General features: G+C 26.3%; 2 protein-coding genes across 4 annotated transcripts; both read left to right on the plus strand.

Annotated features, from left to right (window-relative positions):
• The first annotated feature begins 715 nt into the window (after nt 1-715).
• Nucleotides 716-4,693, plus strand: Hip14 (palmitoyltransferase Hip14). Its single transcript, XM_035874481.2, has 10 exons — nt 716-903; nt 1,576-1,714; nt 1,832-2,031; nt 2,106-2,315; nt 2,392-2,686; nt 2,775-2,975; nt 3,427-3,588; nt 3,684-3,840; nt 3,918-4,162; nt 4,278-4,693. Exons 2-10 carry the CDS (start codon nt 1,577-1,579, stop codon nt 4,512-4,514), a joined length of 1,845 nt encoding a protein of 614 aa, XP_035730374.1. The 5' UTR covers nt 716-903; nt 1,576; the 3' UTR covers nt 4,515-4,693.
• Nucleotides 4,504-10,560, plus strand: LOC118445285 (uncharacterized). 3 transcript variants are annotated; one of them, XM_035874489.2, is made up of 6 exons: nt 8,636-9,000; nt 9,295-9,388; nt 9,484-9,518; nt 9,588-9,709; nt 9,791-9,939; nt 10,132-10,560. In XM_035874489.2, exons 1-6 carry the CDS (start codon nt 8,847-8,849, stop codon nt 10,550-10,552), a joined length of 975 nt encoding a protein of 324 aa, XP_035730382.2. In that variant the 5' UTR covers nt 8,636-8,846; the 3' UTR covers nt 10,553-10,560. The 3 variants fall into 3 exon arrangements, with proteins under 3 accessions (XP_035730385.2, XP_035730382.2, XP_035730384.2); XM_035874491.2 differs by having other exon boundaries at nt 8,858-9,129; XM_035874492.2 differs by lacking the exons at nt 8,636-9,000; nt 9,295-9,388 and adding an exon at nt 4,504-4,636.
• The last annotated feature ends 3 nt before the right edge of the window (nt 10,561-10,563 follow it).

Genomic DNA, 10,563 nt, shown 5'->3' on the forward strand with positions numbered 1-10,563 from the left:
ATATATATATATATTTCTATATATATTTTCAATGCTATAGCATTTGTGTGTGTGTGTGTGTGTGTGTGTGTATGGAAGTATGTATGTATGCACACACACACACACACACACACATAGGTGTGAATTATAATTACTTTATATATTTCCCTTTTTTTCCATATTCCAGAAATTTCGAATTTGTTTTTGTTATTAAAAATCATTAAATAATAGTCTTGGTTAAATAATTTATGAGTTTGTGATTCCACCTATGTAATACACATCTAAAATGAATTGAAAATTTTCTATAAAGCATACATAATGACAAAAGACAATATTCATACTTTGAATAATTATGTAACACATATATAGATTATAAAAGAATCTTTATTTTTGCAACTTTAAATATTCAACTCTTCATTGTCTATCTCATTATTAATTATAAAAGAAACAATATAATAAGATAAACATAAAATCCAAAAAATTTATTCCCAATATTAAATTTAACATTACCTAGATAAAAAATATAATATAGTCAATATTCAATTATATAATACTAATTATTATTAGCTCATTAAAAAAAAATATATATGAAATCTAAGATACATGTACTTTCAAAATATGCTATAGATATTAAACTCCAACCGATTGGAAGAAGTGTGGCAGGCGTGTCAAGTAATGTTTCGTCAAGTGGTCGCTAGGTGGTGCCTAAATACCAATCTTCCCCTTCCATTATTACATATATACAACATGGGATTCTCATTCCCCTTGTCCTCTCGGACAACCCTACTGAGGTTTCATTGCAATGAGCCGGCGCCCCATCCCCCATGGATATTCGCCCCTTTGAAGCTAAACTTTGCGTCTCGTATTACGAGAGCACGCGAGTCAGTATGTACGAGCATTGACAGAACCGCTAAAATTTGTAAGGTAAAAGGATATTTATACTGTTGATCGAAATTATATTGTTACTTGCGTAGTCATTATTATTATAAGTAGAGAATGAAAGAAAGAGAGAGAGAAAGAGAAAGAGTGGGAATGATCGTTTATCTTGACAGCATTTTTTATACTTACTATACCATACAAACACTATACATATATACATTATATTCTTTATTTTATACGCATTAAAAATATTTTTCCTTTCTTATTTGAATTACGGTAGATTTTAATTCTGGATATAATGAAAAATAATTTTTGTACTTTGTAGTATATAGAAATTCTACTGTTTGTCGTCGTTTTGTCTGACAGGAATACAAAATCATACGTCGGTATGCTTAGATAGTACCTATCTCACACACAATGTGCTTTTACAACGTGTCATGTACATGACAAGAATATAAATGACGTTTAAATAACTTAGGATATATATATATTTTTTATATATATACACACATATATATATATATATATATATATATATGTATATGATATGTATATGTATATATATATACATACACAAGGTTATGGTAGATACGTACATCTAAGGTAGATTTTTAATAGTATTCGATTTACGTTAAGATTTTTATCTTTAAAACGTCTAACAATAAATTTATTTATCCTTTTGATTGAGTCGATCTGATTTGATTTTGTTATATATAGGATGTATGCGTTACAAATGCAAACTGCTTGTCAAGGAGAAGGCAATGGAGAACCTGATATCCCGGCTAGCCTTCATCAAGAACCTACACGACCATCTATACAAGACTGTAGCTCCTTTGATATTGTTAGAGCTACTCAGGTAATCTTTTTATACACACATACATATAAACATATAATTAATGGTATGAGAAATAATATTTAAGGAAATAGAAATTTTTTGATATTTTTCTTACAAATAAATAAATATCTGTTTCAGTATGGAGCATTGGATCGTGTTACCGAATTGGTAGAAGCCGGAGCAGATGTAAATCAACCAGATGCAGAAACAGTAACATTACTGCATTGGGCAGCAATAAATAATTATAAAGATATAGTAAAGTATCTAATGGTTAAAGGAGCTGTTGTTGATGCTATTGGTGGTGAATTAATTTCGACTCCATTGCATTGGGCAACTAGGTTAGTATTATTAAATTGTTAATATATGACGTTTTTAATAAAAAACATGTGTTGTACATGATCTATGTTTATAGGCAAGGACATTTAGGTATAGTGGTTATATTGATGAGAGCAGGAGCTGATCCAACTTTAAGAGATTCCGAAGGCTTTTCATGCATTCACTTAGCAACTCTATTTGGTCATACAGCTATTGTAGCTTATTTAGTTGCGAAAGGAGTCAATCCAAATATGTTAGATAGAAGTGCTATGACACCTCTTATGTGGAGCGCTTACAAAGTTAATAGGTATATAAAAGGAAAATTAGGAGCAACATTGGATATTATATTTTATTGGAACCATACTATTTGGGTTACTTTAAAGTTTTTCATTTTACAGTTTAGATCCCACAAGGTTGTTATTAACATTAGGTGCATCGCATACACTAACAGATAATTTACACGGTAATACAGCTTTACATTGGGCTATTATAGCCAAAAATAATACAGCGATATCTACGTTAGTTCATCATGGAGCATCCTTAGATATTCCAAACTTTAAAAATGAGACCCCAATGACATTATTAGGACCTCACATTGGAGCTGCTTGGTTGGGTCATAAAATAAGTCAAGAGATTAAAGAAAAACAAGGACGTACAAGGACATGGTGCAGGGATAAGGTAATTTATCTATGCATAAAATATATTTTCATTTTCTATCAGTAATTTAATTTTTGTCCTTTACAAACATTACTTTATATCTTTTCAGAGAATACGCTGGTATTGTATGGTCAGTACACCATTTATAGTGTTTTATGTAATAGGAATGATATTACAAAGTGGATTGGATTATATAATAAAACTAGGTGCCTTCATAATGCTCTATGTAGGAATATATTCAGCTAATCATTTTATCTTTGATGAAAGACTATTTCATATCTTGCCATTGTCCATTTATTTGGCTACTAAGGTGAGTTTAACTAAGATTGCAAGATTTTACAAGTATTATGTGATATAACACTATCCATCATCAATAAGACTGATAAGTAATCAAGCGTTAAGATATCTTTCTGTAACGTGTATTTTATTATAGCTATGATAATATTCTGAAGTTGGAAAAAAAAAGAATAAAAATATCTTCTTATGTATCGACTTTAAAAAAGATTAATATTATATCATTTTTACAAGTTCTTTAAATATTATATATGCATATACAATGCGTGGGGTTTCTTTTTCCTCTATTTTCTTTTTTGATAATCTAAACAAGATTACTAAGGTTAATCTAATTAATTTTATTATTTTGTTTAATGTACATCTGTACATCTTATTAAAAATAATATCTACGAGTATGATAATGTATATATAAAATATAAATATTATAAAATATGTAATTTTATTGTATACTTTATATTGTATTTCAGATGTGGATATATGTTACATGGGTATTCTGGTTAGGCATTCATGCAGCTTGGTATTTATGGTTATTATTAATTGGGGGTTCCGTTCCTCTTTGGATATGCTTCTTACAATCTTGGCGTGGAGACCCAGGAGTCATTACAGCAAGTCATGAAGATAAATTAAACGTAAGCCATTAATATATTAAATAAATAAATATATAAGATAAATAATATTCAAAATTCAGTTCATGATGCTAGAACTATTTACTTATATTTTCTAGACAATAATAGAATTAGCTGAGTCAGGTGGTTTTGAACCGCAATGGTTTTGCAGCAGTTGTTTAGTTAGGAGACCTGTACGATCAAAGCATTGTTCTACATGTGATAGATGTATCGCAAGATTTGATCATCACTGTCCTTGGGTTAATAACTGTATTGGTGACTATTTATTAATCTTTTAAAATATATCTATATTCTTATATTACAATTATTATTTATATTTCTTATATTTACAGGAGCACACAATCATAAATATTTTCTAGGTTTTTTGGCATCGTTATTAGGTCTGTGCATTGTTATTTTATCTGCTAGTGTGCAATACTGGCAGTTTGAATGTTGGACTAATTTGACAAATGGTCATAGCGCAGATAATTATTTAGTAGCTACTGCTACCTGCGATGCTTGGATTATGTGGATCGCAGCAAATACCTCTCTTCATTCATTTTGGGTTGGCATGTTGTTAGCTTGTCAATGTTATCAGGTTTGTTAGAAGTTCCCTTTATAATTCAAGATATTAATTGATTGAATTTTTCTCATTATTCAATATTATGTAAATATTATCCGGTATTTTGAATAAACTATAATAATTTTCTTAGATCATGGTACTTGGAATGACCACAAATGAAAGAATGAATGCTGGACGTTATACGCATTTCAAACAAGGAAATCCATTCCATCGTGGTGCACTACAGAATGCTGCTGATTTTTGCAATTTTAATTTTTGTGGAGTAAAAGCAAAACCAAGTTCTGATTGGTTACACAGTTTTGACCTTAAACAAAGTATTGAAAAATTACCTTTACTTGCTGCGAAAGAAAATTTTCAATATGTTTAAGTTTGATAGGTCAACGAAAACTTTTTTCATTGACATAATAAAAAAAATCTAGCCATTAGAAGCTAACCTATGCCATATCAAATACCTGAACTTCTGGCCCACCAAAGAATTGTTGTGAAAATGTAAGTGATCTTTCATAAAGCAGTAATTACTCGCATGATTGTTTACGTTATATATATATATATATATATATATATATATATATATATATATATATATATATATAATAGACAGACACATACACACACACACACACATATATATTTTAAATAATCCAATCCAGTGATAGAGCATAAGAATTTAAAAATTTGTCTACTTTAAAAGACTGTTTGGTCACAAACATGCATATCCCATGATATACATTTTGCAACGGAGTACTATGCACAATTAATATCTTCTTTCTTCTCTGAAAGTTATCTACCAACTAATTTTAATTCATCATTGAGATTATACTTTCTATGATTTGATGTGTGTATTTTTGTTGTGGACATTATCATATATATACATATATATATACACACACACTCTCTATTTTATACCTCTCTATAATTATTTTATTATTCTGTAATATTTGTAAATACGAATGTCTTGCCATTCTACATATAAATTAATTTCAAATATGTAGCCATCAATATCATCAGGATATTATACAATTCTATAAAAACAGAATAATAAGATCTGTATTTGAAAATCTATATTACAAATGATAAGGAAACGTATAAAATAAACAGATTATTAAACAATGTAATGGGTCTAGATTAAATTAGGATATTTAGTTAACTATAAGTCAGAGATATGCATGAATATTATGTGCAAATAAAAAATACATTGATTATATATATGACTGCATGGTCACAGTAAGATCTCATGTTTTATTACTTTACTGTGCCTTTGTCCGTCTTAATCTGACAATGGTAAACAAAATCTTTATCTAATCTAGACCCAAGCAATGACATTGTTGAATACTGTTAAAATGTATGTATATATGAATATACAGATACACATAGACATACACACAACACAATTATAGCTTTATTTGTTAATATAATATCCATTTCATATGAATGAAGAGTAAATTCTTATCTAAATATAATTAATTGAAAGTATTCATATTAATCAGTTAATACGATAGAGATAGTTTTGAAAATGTGTTACGTCAACTAACAAGAGATTAATTTTCTACAAATCTTGGAATTATTATTGGAATTTTCTTAATTAAAATTATAATCGCATGAGAAAAATAATTTAAATGAATTTGAACGAAAGTGACAATTTATTTAATATAATAATTAAATGTAAAGGGATGAATATGAAATATGAAAACTCTTTTAATTTTACTGTTAATGCTAATTCATCGATTATATCCCATTTTTAAATAAGATAATGTACTACGAAGTTTAATTATAATTATATTATACTATATATTATTTATTTGTACTTATAGAAGAATTCTAATATACGAATGATATTGTAGTTACAAAATATATTACACGTCTTCAGGAATCATTGTAAGAGAAAAACCTTGGCATAAAGCTTGCCATTAAATTTTTATCTATTGAAAATAATACTTTAAAGAATTATCAATGTTAATGTAAATTAGAAAAATATCTACTATTATTACAAATCTGTAGAGGTTGTACTTAAAAACACTATACTATATTTATACTTATACACATGTAATGAAGATAAAAATGAGGTATTCACTAAAATTATTTGTTATACTGTGAATGAGAAACAAACAAAAAATTATTCTATTATTTATGTGATATCTAAGATTAGTAATTGTAAAGACAAGAAAAACATAAGAAACAATATGTAGTATTTTTAGCTTGTTTATAATTTTATGTTCACTTTTTTCTTAAAAACATTTTATTATTAATATTAATTAAGCATTAATTACACACTTGACTGAAATCAAAATTATTTCTTATACATTCCAAAAGTTAAATGTGTATTATAATCAATTTATAGATGTAACAATATTTTTCAATGCATTATACTGAACATTAATTTTAAAATATTACTTTTACCGATCATTGATTACCACAAATATTTGATGTGGCGCTTGAGCGATCAAAGGTGTAAATTATATAGTAAGAATTTTTTCAATAACTTTTAAAATAAATTATAATTGTGAATGAAATAATGCTACTTTGTAACACTGAATTTCATCTACACTTATAATAATTTTGTACGATAAGTAACTATGTACACGTAGTTAAAGAATCTAGTAATTGGATAATCATATAAATTTTATCCAAGAATAATATAAATGTCAACAAAAGAGTATTCTTATTAATTTCTTAATCTAGAAATACCATTGTTCTATCAAAAGTTTCAATGGAGACAACTTGACGATGATGTTTCTTTGATGCAATATACTAAAATATTGAAAATATAGTATTTTAAACATAGTCATTAATTAAACAAAAAGCAATATAACGCTGTACAAATGTTTCTTAAATATCTTTTTACTTATCAGACAGTGCCTGAGAATAATAACAAAATTAAAAATATAAGAAATAATTGTGCGTCATAATTATCAGAAAGAAACATAAGAGATAATCTTGGCACTGACTAGAGATAATTATTTCAAACTTTTGTGACTAATCAGTAATTCGTTCGTTCTTATGTAAATTCTATATAGTTTAATCGTATGCTCTGCAAAGAGTTACATAATAATAGTAATAAATGTGATTTCGTTGTTTTCATAATAGTCAAACACATTAGCGAAAAGCATCCAGCATGATATTCGATATAGCATAATAAATTTATATGACCTTTTACAGTTTAACGCGCTTGTACAGAATCGCTAAGAAACATATGTACAAAAATTGAAAATATATAAGTATATTTATCTTAAATTACCAAAAATTTAAATATATAATACATACACACATGCAGTTTCAAGTAAATATTCTCTATGTCAAAGTAACTTGATTATATTGTCGTGTATGCATATATGTACATGCATTAATATTATGCATTTTACCTCAAATCAGACATATGTATATATATATATATATATATATATATATATATATATATATATATATATATTTAAAAACCAATTATCAAATTAAATCATATAAATATTAAACTTTTATCTTTACATAATATAAAACTATATTCAGTTTCGTATATTTTCTCCTAGTCTAATTATTATTATTGTCATTATTATTTAAAAATAATAACTTCGATTTTGATCGTATATATCAATAACCTATATATGTATTTAGGTTATATGCATAATTAATTTTATATCCAAATATATATATAAAGTATAAGAAATATATAGTTAAATATTTCACCAAATTTATGGAGCGTAAGTAATTAATTCTGTATAAATAAAAAAAAAAAAACAGAACAAGAAACAAAAGAATATAATGCTACATGCTCTTTCACAAAAAAAAAATTGTAGAAAAAAATATTATTTATATAATACATATAACTATTTTATTATTACACATATACACACACATATATATGATTTTAACGATTTGTTAAAATTACAGTGCGTTAAAAGAAAAAGAATTAAGTTTATAAGGCAATTATTATATAAAAGTATAATAAGAAACAATAATAATTTTTGATGGGATAATTTTTTTTTTATTTCAATAGTACATAAACATTATATTATTTATATATATATATATATATATATATATATAAATTATATATAAATTATATATATATATATATATATATATATTTATATATATATATGTATATATATATATATATATATTAAAGACTTTGATTTTTATATACAAACAAGTATGGATATATGAATTTATTCTAAATTTGAAAAGTTAATTAAAATAAATTATTGTTTTAAGTATTTTACTATAACAAACATAGTAGAAACAATATATTTATAAAATTTGTGGATTATATTTTTTAATTGAAAAATTATGTTTTCTATTGAAATTTTTCTATGAGTTGAGAACCCCTACCGTAAACGTTATTATTGTTACTCTACTGTAAAGAATTTCATTGTCACTTACAAAATTTACATAAGTTTCTCAGTGTACTCTAATTGCAATTACAGTTTGTAATTAAACTAAACGATATGTGTATTATACATATTAATAAATAATTTATCTATCGATTTTTTATAAATCGCTTACATGAATATTGCAAAACATTTTTCAAATGTCGCGGCCATATGATTACTACGTTGTTCAGTTTCGTTAACTATCACTTTTGACAGTTCAATTTTCATGTTAATTACTGTTTAGTTTAGTTGCAAGATTCTTTATATTGACAAAAAATATGTTTCTCGTTGATAATTGAAAAAAGAAGGGAGAGGAAAGGAGAAGAAAACACAAAATGACTTCGGAAGAAGATTGTCCTTGTACGGACATGTCCGAACCTTCGAACGTGACGTCTTTACGTACTGATATAAGTTCGATAGTAAATTCTTATGAATCTTACGTAAAAATTACTGAAGAAGGGAAAAAGACAGACGAAGAACCTTACAAAAGTATGAATAATATGATAAAACTTCAATTAAAATCACTAATATGAATAAATGATACAAATCCATCATTATATGACAAATACGAAATTACTCATTTAATGAATTATTTTATTTATTTATTTTTTACAAAGGGTATGTTAGCTAAAGATATATAAAAAATATATATATTCAAATTAACGTAGCATAAAGTAGATAGTAAAAATCCACTATATATAGCGGATTCGAAGTGTCTCAATTAATGAATTTTTCTTTTTTATTTTATTTATTTATTTTCTTTTTTTTTTTTTTTTTTTACAGGGACTATTAATCAAGAATCACCAAAAGCAACAAATTATCGAGAAATGACGCAATTTGAGCCTGTTATACCTTGCTATTGTCATGTCCCAATAATGTAGTATACATACGTACCTGTGATAGTATTGGAAAATAAATTGTGAAAGTTCCGATTATTATTATTATCCATAAATTTCTGTTTATCTTTTTCAGAAATGCTTGCACATTACCAGTAAAGTATACAAAAGGTAAGTGTGTTATATTAATTCTCATACGTGTTTACTTCCGAAATAATTCTCTAAAAAATGATTTTTCAGATGATCACCGTAGACGTCGTTCATTTTGGTCTAATTTTCGTTACAAATGGTCTGATAAAAAATATCTCGATGATAAAAATCGAAAGTACGACATTAAATTACGACGGAATTCGTGTTATAAGGTTAGACCTAATTATAATTCATTAGATATTATTAACGAGAGAATTAAACGTTGTAAAAAATCATAACTTTCATATTTTTAGTCTTTAAATAAAATCACGAATGGTAGCGTAAAAACAAAGCCTGAAGAGAAAATAAAGTTTCAAGCTGACAAATTAGGTCAAGGTGACAAAAAAAGAAAAAATCTTGCCGAGAGAATCGATATTTATTACTTCGATCATGGAAATTCTGCGTAAGCTTTGAATTACTTTTAAATTAACGATTGTGGCGCCATTTTTCTATGACGTAATCAGTATTACGTATAGTTTCGCTTCTTTTTTGGTTTTTTTTCTTATTTTCAAACGTTTTGTCGATATATATGAATTGCTTTTTGAATTAGAAAAATTAAAGCAATTAATAAATAAATAATTTTTTGTGATAATAGATATTATCGAACAACGGATTCACCACCCATATTAACGACAGAAAAATGTGCTGAAAAGACGGACCAAGCGGCAACACGTTTTTGGGCTGAAATATTTGGCACAATTCACATAGGAACAGCATTTTTAACAGCTTTTATTCTACAATTGATAAGATTCATACTATTCAGTCTTATTCGACCATTGACTGTTGGTATATTGCAATTATTTGCAGACTATTTCGTGAAACCATTACTTTCGATAATATTTAACGCATTGATACAACCAATTTTAATACTTTTATACAATATCGCAACATCTATCAAAGATCTTTGCGAGCCATTGGCAGAAACTATTGGTTTATTTTTAAGAGAGATAGCAAATCTATGTAGATCGATTAGGATAATAGAAATAAAATATGAAAATAAGGGTTCTCCTACTTGAATGTGAGAAAC

Source organism: Vespa mandarinia, chromosome 18 (assembly GCF_050613455.1).
Source record: "Vespa mandarinia isolate Hongniang chromosome 18, ASM5061345v1, whole genome shotgun sequence".
Lineage (NCBI taxonomy): Eukaryota > Metazoa > Arthropoda > Insecta > Hymenoptera > Vespidae > Vespa > Vespa mandarinia.

Coding starts and splice junctions, on each gene's coding strand:
- LOC118445285 (XM_035874489.2), top strand. CDS start 8,847: ATGACTTCGGAAGAAGATTGTCCTTGTACGGACATGTCCGAACCTTCG. Junction 9,389..9,483: donor TATTGTCATGTCCCAATAAT/GTAGTATACATA, acceptor TATCTTTTTCAG/AAATGCTTGCACATTACCAG. Junction 9,519..9,587: donor ACCAGTAAAGTATACAAAAG/GTAAGTGTGTTA, acceptor ATGATTTTTCAG/ATGATCACCGTAGACGTCGT.
- Hip14 (XM_035874481.2), top strand. CDS start 1,577: ATGTATGCGTTACAAATGCAAACTGCTTGTCAAGGAGAAGGCAATGGA. Junction 2,032..2,105: donor CCATTGCATTGGGCAACTAG/GTTAGTATTATT, acceptor CTATGTTTATAG/GCAAGGACATTTAGGTATAG. Junction 3,841..3,917: donor TTGGGTTAATAACTGTATTG/GTGACTATTTAT, acceptor TTATATTTACAG/GAGCACACAATCATAAATAT.